The sequence below is a fragment of the Xenopus tropicalis genome, chromosome 1, assembly GCF_000004195.4.
Source record: "Xenopus tropicalis strain Nigerian chromosome 1, UCB_Xtro_10.0, whole genome shotgun sequence".
In the NCBI taxonomy this organism is placed as follows: Eukaryota; Metazoa; Chordata; class Amphibia; order Anura; family Pipidae; genus Xenopus; species Xenopus tropicalis.
In genome coordinates this window covers 181941643-181967057 of record NC_030677.2, presented here as the reverse complement: position 1 = coordinate 181967057, position 25415 = coordinate 181941643, and the positions used below count along the sequence as shown (strand labels likewise).

Genomic DNA, 25415 nt, shown 5'->3' with positions numbered 1-25415 from the left:
TGTTTTTTCCCTAGTAATTACATAGAGAGGTGGGAATCTTTGTGCTGATGTGCTTCTCATCCTACAGGATTTTGCAAGCTGTGTGATATCTTGGCAGTTTTTGGCAAGGCAGCCAGGGCTGTTGTGGGCCCCATACACAGGCAAATAAGCTGCCGACTTGGTCTGTAGTGGCCGTATTTGCAGCTTAAATCTGTATAGCCACCTTTCCACAGACTTAATTGTGCAAACAGTCCTCTTTAGTTTCCCAGTGTAAACACATCCTTGGCAGCTGTTTGTTTTGGTTTCCTGCCTTTTTAAGATATGAATCTAGGTAAATGGAAAAAAAGAAAATACACCATAAGTTGCCAAGTTAATATTTATCTGGTTTTCAGTTCTGTCTGTACAATGAATATCCTGTTATTAAATGAAAAACTCACAACCTAAGAAGTGACCACAGACTCGCAGCAAAATTTTGTGCTCTTGGCTTCTATGATAGGTGATATCAACAACTGTGTTATGTCTTTAGAGGCAATTCTTGCTGAATGCAGTAGGCAGCTTTTCCACAATGGTAACTCGCAGATGTAATTCTGAATGCCTTACTATAAGGGTCATTTTTGACCCCATGGAGGCACAGATGCAAGAGAGCACCACTTAGTGCTTATTCTAGAAGCACTTTTCCACCCCCTGTGTGCCGGATGAAAAATCTGGGGCTCAGTGCAGAGAGCAGCACCTTTGGGCAAGCGGTAACCTGCGCAAGGTAGGGACCTAGCGCCTTTAAATGTTTTACAAGGTAGGGGATGTCTTCTTGCCTCCCCTAGCCCACCTCTCTTGGATTCTGCTCTGAAAAATGCAGTAGCGCTAGATCCAAAGGATGTGCCGCTGGTCTCTGTCGTTCACATTCATTTTCTTAAAACTGAAATGCAAAGTGCAAAAAAATGCCAGACTGTGGTCTTGTTTTGCACTTGCACTCTGCGTTCGGCTTTGCAAATGTATATATGTAACAATGAGAAGCTTTGCAACTATTTTTGCACTTGTGTTTGTAAATGATCCTTCATTGGTTCAATTAATTACTGATAATTATAAATTAGACATTAGGGGGCCCATTTAATAACCATCAAGAATTACTATGTGTCTTAACGGCTGAAAAAATCCAAATCTGACATTTCACCATTTAAAACTTAACAGGTTTATGTAGTGGTCAATGGACGCTGTTTTTTTTGCGATAATTCAAAAAGTAGTGGTTTCAGAGTGACAACTAGAAAAATTCTATTTTTTTGCGACTTTTTCTTGCACGGACATTTCCTGTTGGATTTTTTTAGTAAATGTTAGACATTCAAGAAAAAGAGTTTTGTTGAGTTTGAAAATGTAAAAAAATGAGGGAAGTGATAGAGTTTTAGTATATGTGCCCCTAGGCCTTCAAAATCTGTTTTTGGATTTAATCATTACTGTAGTAATTCCAGAATGACTGTGTATATGGCGTTTCCCTTGTATCTTCTCTTTATCTGTAATTCATATAAATGTGCAAAATATTAGAAAAAAATATAATTAAATTATATAAAAATATAATTAAAAATATAATTAAAATTATAATTAATAAAATTATAATTATTTTAAAATTTGACAATAATTTGAAATATTTTCACATCATTATAGAGACCTTCATCCATTCACCTCCTAATTAATTTTTTAAAAGTCGCAAGCTGTTCTTGGTTTAGTGGAAGGAGACTAATTAATCCTAACCTTTTTGATTAAGTGACCTTTGGATGGACCTTCTCTTTCATTCTTCATTCATGTATTGTTTATGAGCTTTCTCATTTATTCCTTCAGCTCCCATGTATTATCTCATACTAAATGAACAACAGAATATGTCTATTTATTTGATAAAGAAACTGAGTAATGATGATTTTAATTGGATCTTTGAATAAGCTGGGCTAGAAATGTACCATTATCTGTTTTATCTTGCATCACTTTTGTTTCCTCTAGTGAAACTATAATGTTTCTTCATGAAATATTCCACCAGGGATTGAAAGCAAGAATTAATAATTGGCCTACTTTGATTTTAGGTATGTATAGCTTATTTCCAATTAGGTTTTATGTCTGATGGTAGAGGTTATTGGAGAAATAAGCAGTAAACTACAGGTATGGGATCCCTTATCCAGAAACCCGTTATCCAGAAAGTTCCAAATTACGGAAAGGCCATCTCCCATAGACTCCATTATAAGCAAATAATTCAAATTTTTAAAAATTATTTCCTTTTTCTCTGTAATAATAAAACAGAACTTTGTACTTGATCCCAACTAAGATGTAATTATTCCTTATTGGAGGCAAAACAAGCCTATTGGGTTTATTCAATATTTAAATGATTTTTAGCAGAGTTATGGAGATCCAAATTACATAAAGATCCCTTATCCGGAATTTCCCAGGTCCCAAGCATTCTGGATAACAGGTCCCATACCTGTACTTCATGTCTTGTGCCAGCAACACCATTGGAAGTAATTTGCTGTAGAACACATTTATTCTTTGTTACAGTGATTGTCTATCAGTGTTTCACAAAAATATTATCAGTTTTTGCACAGTAATGTGGTTCTTACGTCAATGGGTTAAGGTGCCCATACACGGCCTGATGTGGCCCCTTTAGACAGATTTGTTTAATGCGCCCTTGCCCTTATATGGTAAGGGAACACCACAGTGCCTTATAATATCATTATATTTTACATACCTAATATACATTATAGAGCTACATAACGTGCATATCAGCACAAAAACGATAATGTATGCGTTTGGTGTTTGCACTGGTATATGCTCTGTGTAGCTCCACACAGGCCCATGTAGAGCCTGTCAATGGATCAACGTGAGTGTGAGCATAAGAGCGGATCCATCCGCCTTTCTCTGCCTCTATTAAAAACATCTGCAGAGAAAAATGGACTATCAGCATAGTTTGCTCATTTGGAACGAGCCTGAAGGCTGAGTGCTTTTATACAGGTCTTGGAGTTCACAGTTCAGATGAATATTTATATTTAACACGTTTCAGTGAGTCATGTGATAGAAATTACATCATTAAACCCCGATAATAAACTGATGAAAAACTAAGCTCCATTTATAAGGATATTATTTACAGGATAGTCTTGGCTTTTGTCTGTTACACTATGGTATTGTACTGTTACATTTATTACATACAGTTGTATAATGGACCCCCCATGACAAGACAAGCCTACTTATGCATTTTGAATGTAAAATTTTTAAAATATAAAACAGTAGAAACATGGAAAGCACTGTGTGAGGCATTAGCAGTCTTCTTTGGCTGTTCCTGCCTGTATCTGAGGTGTGAATAGAGATATTTCCACTTGTATGAAGTCTTCCAATCCCCTGGGTTAATGCTGCCACAGAGGAAATACGGATAGCAGTCTGAACTGCCACACAGATAATCAAAGGCTTACATCAAAGGAAATCTAATTTAAATTCAAAAACACATTGATTGTTTTGTGGCTTCTCCAGTATGGTCAGGTTTCAATTACTCTTCAGTCTCACAGTCTAATGTTTGGTTTCTCTTCTGATTGAAAATAGAATAAGAGAGTGTCCGTAAAAGCAAAAAAAAAAAATACCACTTAGTTTTCTAGTATGCCTTTTTCTTGGTTCCCAAGAAAAGGGCTTGTGACAAAGGGACAAAGTACTCTGTATGTATATACCATGCCCAACTGGCCTGGTTATTACATTACTTTTAAAAAAAAAATGCACCTAATAAGCCAGATAATTACATTGGAAGTGCCTTTGTGGTTAAATGTCTTTTAAAATACATAGTAAACTGAACTGGATTTCTTTTTCTTTTGAAGAGAAACAGATTCATCGGTCATCACCAGAGATAAATAATGTTCGACAATTATGTATGTGTAGGCATATGTCCTGCGATTATTTTTTATGTCGATAACCAGCATTGCTTAGGGGTAATAATGCATCTGTTTAAGAGCTCAGTTTGTGGCACATATACAAAACTAGGGGACAGGCATTCAATTCAAAACAAAGATGTTAAGAATTTGTGAAGAGGGAAACAGTATCCCTACTCCCTGCCCTTTGAATTGCAGATTTCTTTTTTTTTTTTTTTAAATAATGTTACAGGCTTGTTGAGCTGCTTGCAAACATAAAGGTCATGGGCATTGGGACTGAACACTTAGTTTGCTCTGAAACTAAAGTTTTTGCACATAAATCGATCCCTACCCCATAGCTCATGTTCATAGTCATATTCTCTGATATTTTTGGTTATTAGTCTTTAAAGAAGCATGAGAATTACATATTAACATTCATCACATATCTTATACTGAGTAAGCAACTCTGCATACAGTTTATATTTTGGTGTCACATAGAAAGAAATAATGTATGGGTGATTGTCTCTGGTCTGTAGTTTTCAAATTCTTAAACCCTACCTTTTTTTAGCTGGGTGTTATTTGTTGGAGTCTCCTCTTTGAGAAAGCAAATATTAAAGGAGTAAACAAGCCTTTTATCATAAAAGCTCCTAAAAGACTCTATACAGCCCCCAGAATAACATACCTTTCTCCCTGCACTCAGTTTCATGTAGATTCTGCATCACAGGCAGATCAAACTTCTCAGCTACTTCCATCTAGCATGAAGCTCCACCCTATTTTCTTTGCTGACAGTGAAGATGGTCGAAGAGGTGTCTACTGCACATGCCCGATTGATTTCCATTGGAACAGAGGCAGCAAGCATTCACCTCTTCGACCATCTGCATAGTCATAGTCTGCACAGAGAAGGAGCTGAGAGAGCTGAAGTTAAGCTGCTTGTGATACAGAATCTACATGAGACTGAATGTAGGGAGAAAGGTTTTTTATTCTGGCCACTATTTAGAGTCATTTTAGAGATAGACAAAAAAGGTTTCTTATTTATTAATAGTCTTTAGTTGTAAAATTGTAAAAATGAATCATACATTACCATTCCTAGAACATTTCATAGAGACCACATGGTCCTTTTGGATGCTGAGGACATTTGTCTGAATACCTTAAGAATTAATTAATTTGTAATTATATTTTGAAATAGATGCAATAGTACAAAGCATATTATACTAATAGCTTTTCTCACACTTCCACTCAAGGTTTAAATGATCTGTTAAGTGTTTCTTAAAATACTGAATATTTACTAACTGTATATTTAATTACCTACTAACATTTCTTGGCTTGCCCTTTGAAAGATCATCTGATGTTTTGTTATTTTGTGCAGCTGACTTATTCGATATCCTGCTACCAATGTTGAACATCTACCAAGAGTTTGTTCGTAATCATCAATATAGTCTGCAAGTGCTGGCGAACTGTAAACAAAACAGAGATTTTGACAAACTCTTGAAGCAATATGAAACCAATCCAGCTTGTGAAGGGAGGATGCTCGAGACATTCCTTACCTATCCCATGTTTCAGGTATTTCTTTCTCTCTTGGCCTGGTGTTTCATCACGCAGTGCTTTATTGAGGAGCTGGGGTATCAGTTTGTGCTCCTGCAGACTGGATATCCCCGCTGTAAAGATTAATTGGAAACAATTAGACACAAGTAAGTGGACACCTGCCTGTCCAACATCTCGTTCCAAGATAATTTTAATGTAAGTTTCCAATAATAAGTATAGTTAATATGAACTGAAATCATAAATCTAAGTTGCAATATGAAGGTGTATCCATCCTTCCCTAAACTGCATAATTAATATAAGCTTTCTCTTCCTAAAGATCCCTCGGTACATCATAACACTCCATGAACTTCTTGCCCACACACCCCATGAGCATGTAGAGAGAAAAAGCTTAGACTTTGCACAATCAAAACTGGAAGAGCTGTCAAGGTAAGGCTTTTAAAAAAACCTGGGCAATATACTAATCAGTCTTGTATGGTAATGATACATGTGGAAAATACTTGCGCATTGTCTTACCCCCTTTTCAAAATGAATGGGGATCACTGTGGATGATAGGAATGGGAATTGTGCCTTGTCCTGTCTAGTTCCAGGGGCATTACATGATATATACTGCCACTAGACAGGACAAGGTACATTGCAGCAATTCACTTTAAATGAGGGGTGGTTTACAGATTACTCCCCCCAGTGACTAAATGCTGGTGCGACAAAACGCAAAAACTTATGGTCATTGCCCTTTGAGAAATTAAATGAAATTTTTGGCATGCTTAATTTACACATATCTAGACTTTTTCAGCAGTTACCTGGTCATCACCATTATATGTCAGCAAGGCATAGAAATGTTTTCTACCGTTTACATCACTTATGTATTTTGTTATACTGTAGCAGCCGTTTACCGGTAATTCATTATTTAGCTGTAGATCTAGCAGTTAGCATTCAGCCTTCTTCTGAATGAACAGATTTATACAAATTCAGCAGTTATGCATCATAATGACGATTTGTGGTCTGATCTGTGTGTTTATAGCACTAAATCCAAGTGTCTGCGATGATTAATGTTTCAAGCATGCATTGTGCTGTACAAGGCTAGTGACATGAAATTGTGTTGTACTTGTAATCAGAGTTAGTATTCTGTGTTCCATGTCCTCATTGTTCTTCCTCTAAGTGGATTGGAGGACAGAATGTGCTAACTATGAATGGATGAGTGGATGGTAGGAGTAAGGCAGGGATACTGGAAGAATAACGATGGGAAAAAAGAATGTAGGTGAGGGAGAAATATACACAGATATAAATGTATGTATAAATATGTAGAGAACTGGAGGATTTTATATTAAAAAGTGATATTTTGGATGATGTCTCCTGGTGCCTTGTTGACACAAAAAAAAGCTCAGAATTATGGAAAGACCATCTCCTATAGACTCTGCTATATTCAAGTAATTAAACTTTTTTTTAAAAAATTTGTCCATTTTTCTCTGTAATAGTAAAACAGTACCTTGTACTGGATCCCAGCTAAGACATAATCTTTATTGGAGGTAAACAATCCTACTGGGTTTTTATGAAGGTTAAATAATTTTTTAGTAGAGTTATGGTATGGAAATCCAAATTACAGAAAGATCCCTTATCCAAAAAACCCAGGTCCCCAGCATTCTGGATAACAGGTCCCATACCTGTAGTAGGTTGGCATAAACAACCTCAGTTAAAACCACAACATTTTGAAGTTGTTAGTCAGACCTGTTCATTAGAATAGGACTGGAATAAAAATAATATTAAGTGCAGCTGCACAAAACGGTGATTTAGTGACTGTGAGTCAAACCTCACACTATGAGGGGGCATTTGCCATATTAATGTCAATAGCATTGGTGGAATTTGCAGAATCTACTGGTGTGCCATAGCATGGCAGGTCACACACTTAACATGGGTACATCAAGATCCAGAAAATGTAGAATGTCCCTGTAAACATTATATTTCTTCATTAGAAGCATTATAGAAATAACTAACGGTAGAGCATATAAGGATAATGAGTAGATGCATTATTGTGGGAATTTTAAATGACATCTACCTTGCTATTCATTAGATGTTTTTATTTTTAAAAATGAAATTCATGGATGAATAATCAGGATATTATATGATGTACTGTATGTTGTAATGCATGTGTACACACAGCATATGGTACTAGTGAGGGTGTGTAGCACATAACCAAGCTATAAATATAACAAATAACTGTGCAGAAAGGGTAAAGGTTTGGGGTAGAAAGAAGTGAATACAACTGCCTTTTTTAGTGTCTCAAAAAATGAGAGCATAGTTAAATATCCTAATATATATTTTGCAATCAACAACTTTTATTACATTGTCCTGTAGGTCTGCTTCTGTATTGTATTCTTCAAATAGCGATACTGTAGCAATACCGTACTTCCATCCAGAAACACTTGCAACTTGCCATTAAACTGTAAATTCTGAGCCCTACTTAATACATAGGGTCCTTCCCACTATATTTCCAGCTGCAGGAACCAGTTTCATTTAGCATAAACCATGGGTGAAGATTTATTAAATTAACACTAGGGAATCCTGAGGGATTTTATCACATTTCTTAACACTTTTGTGACTGTAGGGAAAGGTTTAAAGTGATACTCACACTAAAAAGCTACTCTTCAAAACATAAATGTTTTTTAAAAGTTAGGTCAAAAGTTATAGGTCAAAATTGTAAATACCATGCAAAGACAATGTTATGATGAAAACAAAAAAGTATCATTTATTTAAGTATTGACAGGTTTGATATGTGTACCAGTTTATCAGAGGGCTTTGAATAGCAGAACTCTATTTTGTACGTTAGGGTGTTAGAATTATTAAGCCCCAGGTTAATGAGCATTGTGTTAAAATGAATGCAGTACAAGTGATCAGTAAATGCTTTGTGTTGATTGACTGTTATGGGTTACTGCTCTTGGGCGAACTTAGTACCTTTTATTACATAAGCCCATGAGAAATTAACAGGAGGCTCCACATGACTCATAGTTGAACTTCATTAGTCTCCAGTATAGCTTCCACAGTGTTACTTGCAACTCACAATCTTCCCCAGTAAAGTATAACTAGAACTCAGAATCTCAGGCCGTGGGCCCCACCAGTCTACCTTCCCTGCCTCCTCCTTGAGTCAGGGACACTATAACCTTCAACAGACTTTAACAGGAGTCTGCCTTATGTTGGGGGTTCTAGATCCTATCTACCATAGTCCCTTTTCCTCTGGGTACTATCTGGATGAGGTACCTCCAGGACACCGGTCCACTCTTTCCTTGTTGAAACCCAGCTGCTCACCTGCCCAACCATCACCATCTACAGCGTGCTCAGCCAAGCTACCCTTATGCTACTTAACCTCTCTAATTACTCTCCTCAGTCCCTCTCTGAGGTGGTAGGCCTCAGGCTCTCCAGTGTCATACTCTTAATCTTCTTTTCAGCCAAAGAGGGAGTGATGCTCTGCTTTCCCCCTTATATAACTTCTAGCTGGGACTTACTTTTTTCCAACAGCACCAATTAGAACTAACAACACTAATATAAAATCAGTTATTCTACTCCTTACCCATTCCTCTCAGAAATAATTGGCTAACCCACCCCTTCCAACCTGGTTACTCTATTACCTTCTGCATCACGGTTAACTGATAATCATTTATGAATAATAACCTCTTGTTCTTGAGCATTACTTCCTTAATGCAAATTTTGTTTTCCAGTTGGCAACCAATTGCCAATTAGTAAAATGAGAGGCAGCTGCTGCCAGGATAGGGTATTTTGATTGGTATGGAAAGAAAACAGCCCCAAATTTGAGCTCCTTGGATTTGCTATTCTGCTTGACTTAATGTAAATTAACTCAACTACAAATATACAGTGGAGGCAATAATTATTTGACCCCTCATTGATTTTGTAAGTTTGTCCAATGACAAAGAAATGAAAAGTCTCAGAACAGTATCATTTCAATGGTAGGTTTATTTTAACAGTGGCAGATAGCACATCAAAAGGAAAATCGAAAAAATAACTTTAAATAAAAGATAGCAACTGATTTGCATTTCATTGAGTGAAATAAGTTTTTGAACCCTCTAACAAAAAAAGACTTAATACTTAGTGGAAAAACCCTTGTTTGCAAGCACAGAGGTCAAACGTTTCTTGTAATTGATGACCAAGTTTGCGCACATTTTAGGAGGAATGTTGGTCCACTCCTCTTTGCAGATCATCTCTAAATCCCTAAGGTTTCGAGGCTGTCTCTGTGCAACTCTGAGCTTGAGCTCCCTCCATAGGTTTTCTATTGGATTAAGGTCCGGAGACTGACTAGGCCACTCCATGACCTTAATGTGCTTCTTCTTGAGCTACTCCTTTGTTGCCTTTGCTGTATGTTTTGGGTCATTGTCGTGCTGGAACACCCATCCATGACCCATTTTCAATTTCCTGGCAGAGGGAAGGAGGTTGTCGTTCAGGATTTCACGATACATGGCTCCGTCCATTTTCCTGTTAATGCGAATAAGTTGTCCTGTGCCCTTAGCAGAAAAACACCCCCAAAGCAAAATGTTTCCACCCCCATGCTTGACGGTGGGGACGGTGTTTTGGGGGTCATAGGCAGCATTTTTCTTCCTCCAAACACAGCGAGTTGAGTTAATGCCAAAGAGCTCTATTTTGGTCTCATCAGACCACAGCACCTTCTCCCAGTCACTCACAGAATCATTCAGGTGTTCATTGGCAAACTTCAGACGGGCCTGCACATGTGCCTTCTTGAGCAGGGGGACCTTGCGAGCCCTGCAGGATTTTAATCCATTGCGGTGTAATGTGTTTCCAATGGTTTTCTTGGTGACTGTGGTCCCTGCTAATTTGAGGTCATTAACTAACTCCTCCCGTGTAGTTCTAGGATGCTTTTTCACCTTTCTCAGAATCATTGACACCCCACGAGGTGAGATCTTGCGTGGAGCCCCAGAGCGAGGTCGATTGATGGTCATTTTGTGCTCCTTCCATTTTCGAACAATCGCACCAACAGTTGTCACCTTCTCTCCCAGCTTCTTGCTAATGGTTTTGTAGCCCATTCCAGCCTTGTGCAGGTCTACAATTTTGTCTCTGACATCCTTGGACAGCTCTTTGGTCTTTCCCATGTTGGAGAGTTTGGAGTCTGCTTGATTGATTGATTCTGTGGACAGGTGTCTTTTATACAGGTGACTAGTTAAGACAGGTGTCCTTAATGAGGTTGACTAATTGAGTAGAAGTGTCTAACCACTCTGTGGGAGCCAGAACTCTTAATGGTTGGTAGGGGTTCAAAAACTTATTTCACTCAATGAAATGCAAATCAGTTGCTATCTTTTATTTAAAGTTATTTTTTCGATTTTCGTTTTGATGTGCTATCTGCCACTGTTAAAATAAACCTACCATTGAAATGATACTGTTCTGAGACTTTTCATTTCTTTGTCATTGGACAAACTTACAAAATCAGTGAGGGGTCAAATAATTATTTCCTCCACTGTATGTATAATAATGCTTTAAAATTAAAGGGCAATAATTTGTATTATACTGTCAGTAAAGTCCTGGATGTAAATGACTTCTTTCTACATCATTTATGTAGGGTTATGCACGATGAAGTCAGTGACACAGAGAACATTCGCAAGAACCTCTCCATTGAGAGAATGATAGTGGAAGGCTGTGATATTTTATTAGATACAAGCCAGACATTTGTACGCCAAGGTAAGCTTGTTTCCTTGCAGTTGTCAGGATCCTGATAAACCCTATGATACAATAAATTGCTGGCACCAGTCATTCTACTTTTAAAGTAGCGCTCCTCACTACATTTGTATTTATTAACAAATATGTAATACAACAAGCATATCTACTTGATACAAATGCTGCATGTGTCTGAAGCACACTGGGCGGACATTTGGAGCAGTGTATAGGCTGTGATTACATGGAAAACCCCAAATAAGTCCATGACTTAAAGAGGAGCAAGCCTCTTCTAAGGTTTTTTAAACATGACCCCCAACCCAACCACTACCCTGCTTTGTAGCTCTGTACTTGGTGCACAGGTAAGGGGGAACAGGGTTAATGTTTGGGAGTCTTAATGATGCTTGGGTGGGGGTCTGTTCCCACTTATAGCTAGATATACAAAAGTATTTTAGTCATATTGCATTGTGTTTAGGAGTGAAGAAAAAAACAAGATACCTGCCCAATTCCGAAGAGTAGAGACAGTTTAACCCCTTCTTCCCAGTCTTATACCATTTGGCCAGTAATTATTTTGCAGTGATAATTTGCAGCTGATCTCACAATAGCTAATAAAGGATACCTATATATTACTTACATGGCACTTTGAATAATGTGTTTATTACACTGTTTATACTTATTTACTAAAGCAGCCAATCGGCAGTTAACTTTCATTAGCCTAAAAATAAAATGCAAAGCTTGGTTGCTCTAGGTAACTGCATATTGTACCAATTTACTGTTTGTAAATCAGCCCCTATGTTAGTCATTTTGCCCCCCCCCCCTCATCTTGTTGCCAGTGTCACTGACTGAATTTCTGAGCTTCACGTGACATCCAGTATGCAGCACACTTTTTCACAAATGATAACTTCTGTTTCTAGGTACTCTTATTCAGGTTCCTTCTGTGGAAAGGGGGAAACTTAGTAAAGTCCGCCTGGGCCCATTGTCACTGAAAAGAGAAGGGGAACGACAATGCTTCTTATTTACAAAGCATTTTTTAATTTGCACTAGAAGCTCAGGGGGGAAACTCCATTTACTCAAGGTAAGAAACTCTTGTATCTAAAAAGCTGAGCACTGAAACAAGTTAGAAGTGTTCATGTTGACAAACTCCCCACACGCTGATATAAAGCTCTGCAGTGGGAGCAGCACCACTGATTTCAGGTTCATTTCAGGAGATGTAATGATGCTCTAAAGTGGACAGGAGACCAATCCAACCATGCTTTGCCTCTAAAAAATGCTGGAGAGTCATTTACTGCAGAGTTTCTACTGTAGTTAACACCGCATGTGGCTTAAATATGAAGTACAGCTATAAAAGTACAGCCTAAAAGGAAAATACATTTCACATACTTTTTTTGAATAACAGAGACAGAGAAAATAATATCAGCCCTTTGATATTATACTTGATTTCTTGACTTAATCTTCTCCCTGATATATCCCATGGTCAACCTTCTATCCCTACGGTAGTTGGACTCCCAGCATCCCACAGGTCACTGCATTCTAACAACGCCTGGAGGGGTGGGCATGGGGGGATTTATTAAGTAAAGTATTATTATATTTTGTTATTTATTAGATATATATAAAGTATATATGTATGAAACTTGTTTCTTCTATTCACAATACAGGTTGGTTTTAATGAAATACCTTTATTTCCTATAAAGGTGTACTGCCAGCATTTATTTTATTTTCTCTTTCTCTTCTTAGGTAACAAAGAGGAAATTCTTTTGATATAATTATGTATTTAAGGCAATCATTTTCATACTTTGTAGCTCACACCATTGCTACGAACCCCTCCCCTAACTTTTAAAAAGGTTAAGGTTATAGGAAAATATTGCTGCATCAGTCATTCAGATATAACTAAGAATATCTAGGACAGCAAATATGTTTTCAACCCAAATCTCATCCCAATTTCAAGTTGGGCTCTTACATATATCTAGGAGAAGAATTATTCATTCATTCCAAGTCTTTCCCTAAGTGGCGTTCAGATTGAGCCCTTCCTGCCACTGCTCCAAGCTCCCTGAGGAGGGCGGCAGCTCCACATTTTGGGAACCACAGCTTTAAGGCAGTAGAAACATGCTCTGCAGTAACTGATCATCTGAGATTCATGATATAAATTATCTCCACCCCTTCCTATAAACCATCAAAAGACTTCTTTTTTATAGAAGGTTACATTTAGTCTTTCCAGTATTAATTAAGTTACCTATTGTGTAATTCTTTTCTTTTTTATTTAGCATTGCATAATGGATCCAGTTAGAAACATGCAAGCCATCTGCTTCAGTAGTTTTCTACAGCAGTTAATCCGCCTCTCTGACAACTCTCAGTGGTGCAGCCCATTATTAATGCTTGGCAGAAATAATTAACAGAAATTAATTAGACTCCACTTCAGGGGAATATTAATATATAAACAGGGGAAGTGTAGGAAAAATGAACAATTATATATTAGTCGACTGAATGAAATATTCACAGATCATAGGGGGCATCTGTCATGAAACAGCTATAGAAATTCATCTCATTCTGTATATACAGGTATTGGATCCATTATCCAGAAAACTCCAAATTATGGGAAGGCCATCTCCCATTGACTCCATTTTGAGCAAATAATTCTTAAAATAATCTCTTAATAATGTTTTAAAATAATTTTAAAAATGATTTCATTTTTCTCTGTAATCCTAACTAAGGTATAATTAATCTTTATTTGAGGCAAAACAATGATTTTTTAGTAGACTTGTGGTATGGAGATCCAAACTACAGAAATATCCCTTATCCAGGAAACCCTAGGTCCCCAGCATTCTGGATAACAGGTCCCTCACCTGTACTACTGGTGAATCAGACCTCTTTAAGAAGCAAGCACAGTAATTCATGGAGACTAGCTGCAAAACCCAGCATTTGCCTGCTGTACCACATCATAATTCACATACCAAAATTGCCTAGCATCAGTGCTCTGGTTACTGTATGTTGATGAAGGGATGATGTTTGTAATTCATCTTTTTTGTACAGACAGGGGGAGTTCTGTCCTTGATAGAATGTACATTGATTGAAGAGCCAGATCTGGGTGAAGATGACAGTAAGTATCTGTTTTTTCTTCTCTGTCTCATAACATTTTCCATTACTGGTTCCTGTCCATTTACTTGACTGCCTCACTGAGCCAGTTGCTACCTGGTCTTCAGAAATCACCACCACTTTTTTGCCCTTTACACATACATACCTAAAAACACCTTTCCTAAAATGAGCACATCAAATAGGACTTAAGTTGAAATAACATTCTGCCTATTGTTTTAATTAAAAAAATCCATATTTTCCTTTTTTTTGCCATTATCAAACACTAATTTGAAGGTTGGGCTATGTTCACTGAACTCACCTTTGTCAAGGACAGAACGTTCTTATAAATGACGCAATTTGTTCAGAGGTCCCTATACACCTTTAAACAAACAATCCCCCCTATGCAGCAATATTTGAGCAGCACATTATCAGGGGCTTCTCATTGGGCTGATTTTTATGTATATTTTATGAATATTTAGGCACATGAGGTGGCACGTTTCGGGGGGTGGCCTATTTTTATTTTTTATTTTTATTGGAAAAAAACGGGGCCAGCCTCCGCCGCGGATTTCCCTAGGTGCAGTGTGTGACATCACACATACAGTGTAGTGGTGTATATAGGTCCGGTGCCTAGGGCAACACCAGACCAAAATACGCCCTGGGTGACAGGAAGCGCTAAAGTAAAACTGGCTTCATATTCTTGTTTTGTGCCAGAAATAACAGAAACCAATTCTTAATTAAAACAATAGGCAAAAGGTATATTAATCACAAGCCCTATTCATTGAGCTCATGTTGAAAGGGGGTGTATACCGTCTCTTTAAACATAGTTAACCTTGTCCTGGTCACTCTGCATTCCTTTTTTGTCTGTAACCACATGTTTGTGTTAAATACAAGAATTTTGAGGCATGGGAATTGCAGAGAGTCTAAGAAGAGAAGACTAAGATGAAAGAGTAGCAGGGTATAAGGGAAATTTACCACGTACTGTACCAGTGTATCTATTGTGTCTAGCTCTTATTAGGTTTTGCCTCACATCTACAAGACAGCATTTATATTCAGGCATTTGCTACAACCGCTGTCATGTTTAACAGATAGAAAGAGCACCTTGCTGTGCATGCCGCAGTTGCCATTGTTATCGAAAGTTGGCAAACAAATGATCTATAAAAGCCATGCTGTTTCTTATTGTTTAGAAAAAAGTATGTATTTCAGCAGCATTTAATGATGCTTGTCTGATTTCCCCATGCCTTACTGTCTGCACTGCGGTGTGTATTATGTGGGTATCACTGCAATACAAGCCCTGGTACCTAATTTGTCAGTGCCACTCCATTGCTTAGTCAGCAGGAGTTAACTTGACATTTTGCTGTTGTTGTTTTGCTTTTCTGTGCTTTCTCTATTATTTAAAGAAAGGCTAGTACCTACAATTTAGTACAGTTCTTGGGCAGTACTTATCTGTATAGTTCTTTAGTCTGGGTTACATAATGTAAACATGTTCGACGTATGTGGCCAGTACCAGTTATCCATGTGCCTCACCATTAACATTTACCCTTGAACTTACCAACAGAGCACTGTATATTGGAACCCACAGGCATCCATTTAGAAGCACTTCACACAAAAATGTGGGTTTCATAGATGCCTCTGCACTCTTGTCCCTACCTACAATACAGTTTTAATAGGAAATGCTGTACCTGTAAATGGCAGGTGAATATGTTAATATTCAACTCTGAAAGCTGCAGAACAAATATAATTTAAAAACTACAAAAGTATAAAAAAACAAAGACCAAATGCTGCCTATCTCAAAATAATTACTGTTTCCATGATTCTAAAATTAATTTCAGTGTTCCCCTATAATTCCCCCTGTTACTGTTCTTGCAGTAATGCCTTCCTCTCTCTTTAGCAAAGGGTACAGGGTATGTTTTTGGACATTTGGATTTCAAGATTGTCATAGAACCAGTGGATTCCCCTTCATTTACTGTGGTCCTTCTTGCACCATCACGTCAGGAAAAAGCTGCTTGGACAAGTGATATCAGCCAGGTACATTGCCATGTCTTTTTGTTGCTGGTTTGGAATTAGAGCAGTATGTTTTGAATGGCAGTGTGATAATGTGTGAAGAAAATCTTGCCATTATTTGTGGATTTCCCACTTATATAGGCTTATGTGCATTCTCCATCCTCCCAACATAAAGTAAAGAATACTTATATGCAAGTAAAATGAATAAAGGCATAGCTTTTGGATGTGCAGAAATCCCATCTCTGCAGATTTGCTTTTATTCATACGCTGGAATTGTCTTTGGGGACAATTCCTTTCCATATCATGCCCAAGTGATCAAAAGAAGTATACCAAAAGGGCCCCTTTCCACATTGGCAAAATGTTTATAATCCAGCCATTAAAGTCCATTTAATGCAAATGTGTACATACTATTTCCCCATACAAGCAAAGAATTTACAGCTGTATTTTACACAGGCACTGTACTACCCTGATTTCACTCCATGTTTACAGTTCTTTCCATCACTCTTCTGTATTTTCACCCTAGTGTGTAGAGAACATAAGGTGCAATGGCTTGATGAGTAATGTATTTGAGGAGAACTCCAAAGTTACAGTCCCACACATGATCAGGTAAGTACTACACTGCACATTTCCTAAGAAAATATGAGTCCCTCCGATTCTGCAATAGAGACAAGATACAATATCGATTAGCTGGGGATAACAGTTCACATTCAACTATTAATCTATGATAATAAGTCTTTCAAGGAGCAGAAGCTTGCTATAGATTTATACATGTATAATGTAAATCAGTGATCCCCAACCAGTGGCTCAGGGGCAACATGTTGCTCACCAACCCCTTGGATGTTGCTCTCAGTGCCCCCAAACCAGGGAGTTATTTTTGAATTCCTGACTTGGGGGCAAGTTTTGGTTGAATAAAAACAATATTTACTACCAAATAAACCTCCTGTAAGCTGATAGTGTGCATAGAGGCTGCCTAATAGCCAATCTTAGCCCTTATTTGGCACTGACATGAACTTTTATGATGCTTGTGTTGCTCTCCAAGTCTGTTTACATTTGACTGTGGCTCATGAGTAAGAAAGGTTGGGGTGTAGATGGTTACTAATGCTGCTGTTTATGCATTTTGCTTGCTTACTGGCAGATGGATACAGTGAAACCTATATACTCTCCTATTTAGCATGAGCCCAGTTGATATGGTTTATATTCAAAACACTTTTAAAAAAAAAAAGAAAAAGTTCTTAAAATTCTTTTTAATTTAGAGGACAGATTGATCATGGACTTCAACCCCCACTGCACATGCATAATAACAAATAATGATTTATTTTTAATAACCCCTCTATATATCTCAGATTAAGGATTAGTAATTATTATACATTTATTGTTATTCAAGGGGTAAATAGGAGTGACAATCTGACTAAGTATCTTCCTCTCATCTCATGTTTGCTCTGACATTCTTGAGGTGTATTAATTAATGTAAAACTAGTTATAAATCACAAGAGTCATAAATATTCTGTAAATTATGTAACGTACTGTAAACAATAAAGCCTCTTATGTCTATGAGAGTTGAGAGTTGAAAATGGCCATTTTTATGGAGTGAAATTGCAAATGCTCTGTGTGTATTTTAGATCAGATGCACGATTACATAAAGATGATGTGGATATCTGCTTTAGCAGAACACTGAACTCGTGCAAAGTCCCTCAGATACGATATGCAAGTGTGGATCGCCTGTTGGAGAGGTTAACTGACTTGCGCTTCCTTAGCATTGATTTTCTCAACACATTCCTACACACCTATCGGATATTTACTGCTGCATTTGTGGTGCTTGAGAAGCTTGCTGATATTTACAAAAGACCCTTCACATCAATCCCTGTCAGGTAAAGACATTTGTGTGTCCCAGTTTTGCCAATTTTGTGTCTCATGTATATTAGTGTATATAAGTGAAGCCTTGGCATTCCTGGGTTTCTCCTAAGTATGTCTATTACTCATAAACTTACCTTGGCAGCCATACATACATGAGAGTCTTTATCTCCATTAGTTTGGTAATGAAATGTATAAAATATCTCCACTTGGTCTTTATATAAACCAAGCTATGGGGCAGACTAGAAGGCCCATAAGTACGGTATTGTGTATAATATAAGTACATTCATGTTGTTCATTAAATAGGCTTATATTGATGCTAGTCAACATACCTATTAATATCAATATCTATTGAAGCTTCTGGTGCATTATTTGACAATTTTATTCTTTCTAAGATCCCTGGAACTGTTTTTTGCTACAAGCCAAAACCTCAGTGATGGGAAATCACCACATCTCTGTCGCAAGTTCTCCTCACCACCACCCTTGTCTCTTTCAAGAACCTCTTCTCCAATCAGGGCCAGGAAACTATCACTTAATTCTCCACTGAACTCAAGAATTGGAGCTTTGGATTTATCCACTTCATCTAGTGCAAGCAGCCCTACCTCTGTTTTCAGCCCTGCCACTTCTCCACCTCCCACAACTGCTAAAGTACCTCTTGATCTCAGTAAAGGACTCTCCTCTCCAGAGCAAAGTCCCGGATCCATTGATGAGAATTCTGAAAACCCTCGTATTGATTTGTGCAACAAATTGAGAAGAAGTATTCGAAGAGGTATATTCAGCTTTATGTATTAGTAGAAGTCATAAGTAATACAGGTATGGGATTGGTTATCTGAAAACCAGTTATCCAGAAAGCGCCAAATTATAGGAAGCTCATCTCTCATAAAGTGAATTTTAATCAAATAATTCAGATTTTTAAAAATGTTTTCTTTTAATATGTAATAATAAATCAGTACCTTGTGCTTGATGCCAGATAAGATATAATCAGTACTTATTGGAAGCAAAACAGTCCTGTTGGGTTTAATTAATGTTTAAATTATTGTTTAGTAGACTTAAGTTATAGAGACCTAAATGATAGAAAAGCCCCATATCCGGAAAACTCAGGTCCCATACCTTTATAAACTCTACTTTCTCTACAATAGGCAAAAGGGGCATTTGCCAGGATCCCTCAGGACATCTTCTTGCATCACATCTGCTGTAACTTTTGACTGACGCATTCACTATAAAAGACACACCCCTCATTTTAGGCAACTCTTATACAATACCTCAATTTTAATTTATTTATTAATAATTATTATTTTTATTTTACTTTAGCCATCTTTTGGAGCAATCTTTGGTGGGAATGTTTATTTTTGTGGGATTCCATGTAAAGGTGGGCTGTGAGGCTGCTTAATGTCCACAAAATGGAGAGGTCTATTTGTTGGCTTCTTTTTTTGTTTGGTACGCTTTTGATAGTCAGCACCACCAGGACCATCTCTTCTAAAAAGTCTTTATTAAACTATGGGTTCTAACCTGGGCACTAGCAACTTTTCAGACCAACATTGGTCTTTTTTCAAGCTTTTTTTGTTTGCCTTGTTATATTTACGTTTACCTGCTTGGGGGCAGTTTCTCAGGGTGTCTGCAGGGGCCTTCCAGTGTTCTGGTACCTTAAAGCGGCCCTATCCTCTAAGAAAACACAGAAAAACCCTTTATTTTGCTGTATGCTGAAAAACAAGAAACAACACAAAGCCATCAAAGCCATTAACACTTTTTTTTATTTTGTATTCATTATACAAAGTGATACACAAGTTACCAGTCAGTTGCCTTTATAAAACAAGGTAATGTGAAGTCAATGGGTTTTTTTTTCTGCTATAACATCCTCTACTCCGCTGTGAAAGGTTTCCTCTAGATTTTAAAATATTGTTTATAGGATTTACTCCCACTTAGCCATAAGGGCATTAGTAAGGCTGGGCACGGATGTTAGGCAAGGCTTGCTCTCATTTAGTGCAAGTTTAGTTTTCTGCAAGCTGGAAGAACAAAAAAAATTTTCAGAGAAGCCCACAGGCCCATTGGGCAGACTGCCACAAGTAGCGGTGCTTTGCTTTACATAGATAGAGAAAAGCATAGGTGCCTGTAATAGGTGCTGCTCTCTATGCAAGGGAATACTTGAGACAGCTTGCAGAGCACAGTGCTTTGCTTGCCACAGAGACACAGCAGCTTCTGAGAGTAAGAATACCTTAGAAGTTAATGAAAGCCAAATGTGTTATCAGGAGAGCAGGTTGTAGCAGAGCATACTGAAAGCAGACTGAGCTGGCGGAGAATGCTTAACTTATTATGCTGCACTTATTATATTATTATTTTACAGCTGCGGTTTTAGAATCTGTTTCACTGGATAGGACCATTCCTGAGAGCAGCCAGTCTACAGATACAGCTGAAAATTCACCATGTAGGTCCCCCTCAACTCCGCGCCATCTCCGGTACCGCCCAACAGGAGGTAGGAAAGATACCCCAGGTACAGAATGCATATTAGAGTACACGGCAGAAGGAATTGCTCAGAGGTTAACTGAGTTGATCTGATGTTTGATTTAATTTCCCTGCACCTCCAGCCTGAAACTAAAGGCGGCCATACACGCACCAACCCATACAGCACAAGACCAATCAGCCTGTGCACTAGTAATAAACAGATATTGTAGGAGTGGCTATGCATGTGTATGGCGACTTTTCTGCAAGTGCTGCTTCTCGTAGAGAGAAAATATAACCTCCTTTTTGACATGAGTTTATACATGTGCATTTAGAAAAGGTACATAATCACTGTCTGAACTTCCAGATATAAAATGAACATGTATGAACTCATGTCAAAAAGGAGATTATATTTTCTCTCTAAGAGAAGCAGCACTTGCAGAAAATATATAAATATGTCTTATTTTTTTTGTGCACAAAATATAGCTGATTCACCCTGATAACACCAGTGAGCTATTCAGAGCCGGGTCAGAGAAAATAGGCTCCCAAGGCAAGGGCTCAGTGGGGCATTCATGGCAGCCATATAGTTGTACCCTATAATGGACCATTTGTATAAATACAAAAGTACAAAAGAAAAATAAAGTCCAAGGTTGTGTGTATAGTAGCACTTCCATGATTAGATTTATTAAGATTTGGTTTCTATAATATGCAACAGAAATGCATACTCAAGGCAGTCTCTTTCTGAGCAAGGCATATGGGAACACACTTCCACTTTCTTGCTTGTGATTTTATTTTTACTTACATTTTTTATGAATTTTTGTAACTGTGACTTTGTAATAAAGTGAATATTGTGTATATATTAGATTGTACATATCTTTCCAGGACTCTTTTTATCTTCTATTTTATTGCCTGTGCACCTTTTCCCTGCTAGATATTAAAATTATGGTAGGTCTGAACGTGAATTAGGTGGTCAGTTGTATGGCTGTTGGTCAGTTGTTTGGTCAGAGTCTAAATTGGCCGAACTACCTGCCTAAATCTAGGCATGTATGGCCAGCTTTAAGCTTTGCGGGACAGGGAGTCATGGTACATAGATATCTGTACAGTGCTACTTATATACATATAACTGTAACGATATAAAGATTATCATTTTAATACCAATAGGAATTTCCCGTTTATAAGCAAAGAGGTTATTATCTAAGGAAGCTTTCTGCACATAGCCCTAGTAATGTCTGGGCTGGGGCCAAATGCTCAGTGCCCACCATTGGAATGATAAAACTCCTGTACAGGCAGATGTATGCTTTTAGCATTCAGAAGAACACTGACTGGCTATTCTTTTGTGTCGGGCCCTTCTATTATACTTACAAGAACAATAATGAGGAAGCTTGTGGGATAAACATGCAAGTAATAACTGGGTCTTCATGTAGGTAAATAGTAAGCACTCACGCAGGATATAGAACTTCCTTTATAGCTCCATGGTAACTGCAATTCAAGGTGAAAAAATCATTTCCATCAAATGACTGATTATAAAGCTTTTGAGTGTTTCCATGGTGATGTTCAGCGACTATATTGTGTATACAGACACGGCCATGAAAGCGAGAAAAAAAATGACATTAGTTCTGTCTATGTCCATGCTTCCTATGTAACTTGCAGACTTTATTTCAAGTTTGTTTCATGTGACAGGACATAGGATATAAGATGTAATCAGTTAAAAAATGAGGAGATGTGTCTATATAGTAACCAGTTACAGTGGTAGGTAAAGCAAACGGCAAAGCAAAATCAGCTTTTGATGCTATTTAGTCACATCAACCTATACACTCATTAATTACTTACTTTAAAGGGCAGATAAAGCATTGTCCAGAGTATTTGTACAGGGGACCATGTTGGCTTGTAAGGATGGCTACATTCCCAAGGCTGAGGTGTGGAGTTGCTTCTGTTTCCCGGCTCATTACACATTCCTACAGCTTATGGTGCCCTGTGACTTGTTTCATGCCAAATCGTCACTGTCACTGTATATATGGCAGCTCCACTTTTCCCAACATTTAATGCCATGTGCATAAAATATATTTTTATTTAGCAAAAATGTTAAAAGGATATTAAAAATATAAGTGTGTGCTTGTGCCTGGATGCAAAGGGACATTTTTACTAAAGGACAAAAGTGTAAATTTGGAGTATTTTCACCAAAACAAAAAATGCCAGTTTACTAAAGGGGAGTATGACAAGTTTTGATGAATTAACTTTGCATTTGATGAATTAACATTCCATTCACACAGGGTGAACATTCACACTTTTTAGTCAGGTAAAATATCTCCAATATTCGCCAATTTACCTAGAGCACAAGAACACATTTTTGCCATGAGAAATTCTCCAGGTTTAGGCCGGCAAACTTCCATGATAGAGACAGAGCAGCCCCTTTTTCATCTCACTTTCTATGTCACCTCCTCCATGCTTATATCCCACATACATCATTTCTATATGATATTCTATATATGAAGTAAAGTTTATGTGGGAAATTACGGTTAAAAGTTCCCCTTTAATTTCTGAAGGTTTGTTTTCCATACTGAGAGAGCATGGGCACAGACATGGGTGGATTCTTATAAGCATCTGACATCCATAATTAACCTGTGCCTCCAAGGATTGGGAAACCAGAAGCATGGCAACTATGCAGGACTGGCCAGTCTGTATAGCTAAAATTATAATTTATAATATAATACATGTATAATATAACCAGTAGAATGGCTATGTAATACAGTTTTTAGCAGTACTAACCATAGCATGTATCTTATGGTTACAGTGCAGGCATCTGACAACCAGCGTGGATGTTCTGTCTCCCCAGCCTCTGCCTTTGCCATTGCTACAGCTGGAGCTGGTCATGGAAGTCCCCCAGGTGAGGAAAGAAAAATAAATCTATAAATGCGTATAAGGCTAGAAATTTGTGTAATGTTCATGGGCATATTCAGTGTTCTATTCTTTTAGCAGCCTATGTACTGTAGTCCTGTAACTCAGAAGAGATGTTGAAGTCCATCATTTTGAAAGCCTGACTTCACATCCCAATGTGTTTCACTGTTTGAGATGACTTTTATTTTCCTATTCTATTGACTAGAATAAGAAATGACCTTTTTAGGTAACCATTTCTCCTTTTGGAAGGTAACCATTTATCTTTTTGGAAACTGTAAGTGGCAACTGATTGCCTACCAACAGAAGTTCATCTGCAGAAGAGCTTAAGTACATTGAACAGGCAGAGCACTGGCAGCCAGCCCATTATACAGAGCAGTGCTCACATTATGCAGGTACAACAGTGGTTACCTGGGGCAGTCAGGGGACCATAGGTCAGTGCTGGACATCATTATACATTAGGACTAGCAAGTGAGGCTTTCATCGGGCTACACCATTACAAAATGATGGGCTTCCATTACTCTTTTTGTAGTTGTTTGCCTTCTTTAAAGGAACAGTAACACCAAAAAATGAAAGTGTATAAAAGTAACTAAAATCTAATGTGCTGCTGCCCTGCACTGGTAAAAGTTGTGTGTTTACTTCAGAAAGTCTACTATAATTTATACAAATAAGCTGCTATGTAGCCATGGAGGCAGCCATTCAAAGGAGAAAAGGCACAGGCACATAGCAGATAACAGATAAAACACTATTGTATTCTACAGAACTTATCAGTTATCTGCTATGGAACCTGTGCCTTTTCTCCTTTTTTCCAGCTTCAATGGCTGCCCCCATGGCTACACAGCAGCTTATTATATAAATTATAGTAGTGTTACTGTAGCAAACACACCAGTTTTACCAGTGCAGGGCAACAATGCATTATATTTTTATTACTTTAAAGCTCTTTCATTTTTTAGTGTTACTGTTCCTTTAAGACATTGCCATTGTCTTGTAATTTCTCTTTCTGTACACAGACACTTGGCAACAGATAGGTGTGTGTGTGTGTGTGTGTAGCAGCTGCAGATACAATAGACCACTGGTGATTCTGTAGCCGAACCATGCTATAGAAATTTCATTATAATTACATAGCAGAGCTAGAGAAATATAATTGTGCTTGCATCATCCTACACTGCAATTAAGAAAATTGCAGGGGAAATGCAGACATACATTGTCGGGGATCTGTTTATATACATTTTGCTTTAGCAATAACATTTCAAAGCAGCAGTGATTAAATGTGCTCAGGTAAGAGGCTGCATAATCACTGTCAGTCTCTGGCAAAGGTGATAACATGGTACGTGACCGGATAATTGCAGCTTCTATTGCAGCATCTTGGGGTAATTTACATTTCAGACTTTGTACTTGTCTTTAGTTCTAAACTCGCAAGTAATTATTGCAGATATAGTATCATTATGAGACATAGAAGATTCTCTTACATGTATTTGGATAGCTATATACTCCACGTGTCTCCTTTTATTTACCTTAGGTGGTTGATGGCTAAAACTCTCTGTAATAAATGAGTAATGTGTACTTGGTTTTAGCACAATTACAGCTGAAGAAGCTTGTGTTGGATGTAATGCTCAGGACTTTTAGAGATGCTTGAGGCCACCAAGCAACAGATGAAGCACACTTCGTTCAGACTTGTGCCTTATACTACTACTTATGCAGTTAGTATTCCTTATCAACTGTAAGCCAGATTATATGGGGAAAATAAAGCGTTCTTTATCTGTTATTTCAAACACGCTCATAACTTATACATGTTCTCGTACTTAGTTCATAACTCTCACTCTGACTGATGCAATATGGGATATTGGATATCTCCATTGATTCATTTTGATTCATATGCAATAAACTGAAATGTGCATCAAAAACTAATTGTATGTTGTCTTAAGACATAGAAATGTATTTAGAATTATTTATGTGCTAGTTCACCTTAAAATGAACTCTTAGTATAAAGTATTCTACAGTATTCCAAGACAATTATCAAATAACCTTTATTTTTATGGTTTTGAAATATTTGGATGGGGGTTGTTCTGTAGCTCTCAATTTAAATGCTATACCTGTAGCCCCTGCCTTGATGCACAGTCA

General features: G+C 37.7%; 1 protein-coding gene across 2 annotated transcripts in view; it reads left to right on the top strand.

Moving 5' to 3' along the window:
• rasgrf2 (Ras protein specific guanine nucleotide releasing factor 2) overlaps positions 1 to 25415 on the top strand; it is a 123433-nt gene that overhangs the window by 67542 nt on the left and 30476 nt on the right. Inside the window, exons 6-17 of one of the 2 annotated variants that reach the window (XM_031893539.1) lie at positions 1963 to 2042; positions 5206 to 5399; positions 5698 to 5807; positions 10954 to 11072; positions 11960 to 12120; positions 14073 to 14139; positions 16003 to 16139; positions 16639 to 16721; positions 17783 to 17983; positions 18362 to 18735; positions 20308 to 20436; positions 23194 to 23286. In XM_031893539.1, coding sequence (XP_031749399.1) covers positions 1963 to 2042; positions 5206 to 5399; positions 5698 to 5807; positions 10954 to 11072; positions 11960 to 12120; positions 14073 to 14139; positions 16003 to 16139; positions 16639 to 16721; positions 17783 to 17983; positions 18362 to 18735; positions 20308 to 20436; positions 23194 to 23286 — 1748 coding nt within the window. Of the gene's footprint in view, positions 1 to 1962; positions 2043 to 5205; positions 5400 to 5697; positions 5808 to 10953; positions 11073 to 11959; positions 12121 to 14072; positions 14140 to 16002; positions 16140 to 16638; positions 16722 to 17734; positions 17984 to 18361; positions 18736 to 20307; positions 20437 to 23193; positions 23287 to 25415 lie in introns of both variants that reach the window. The other variant, XM_002942362.5, reaches the window with a different exon arrangement.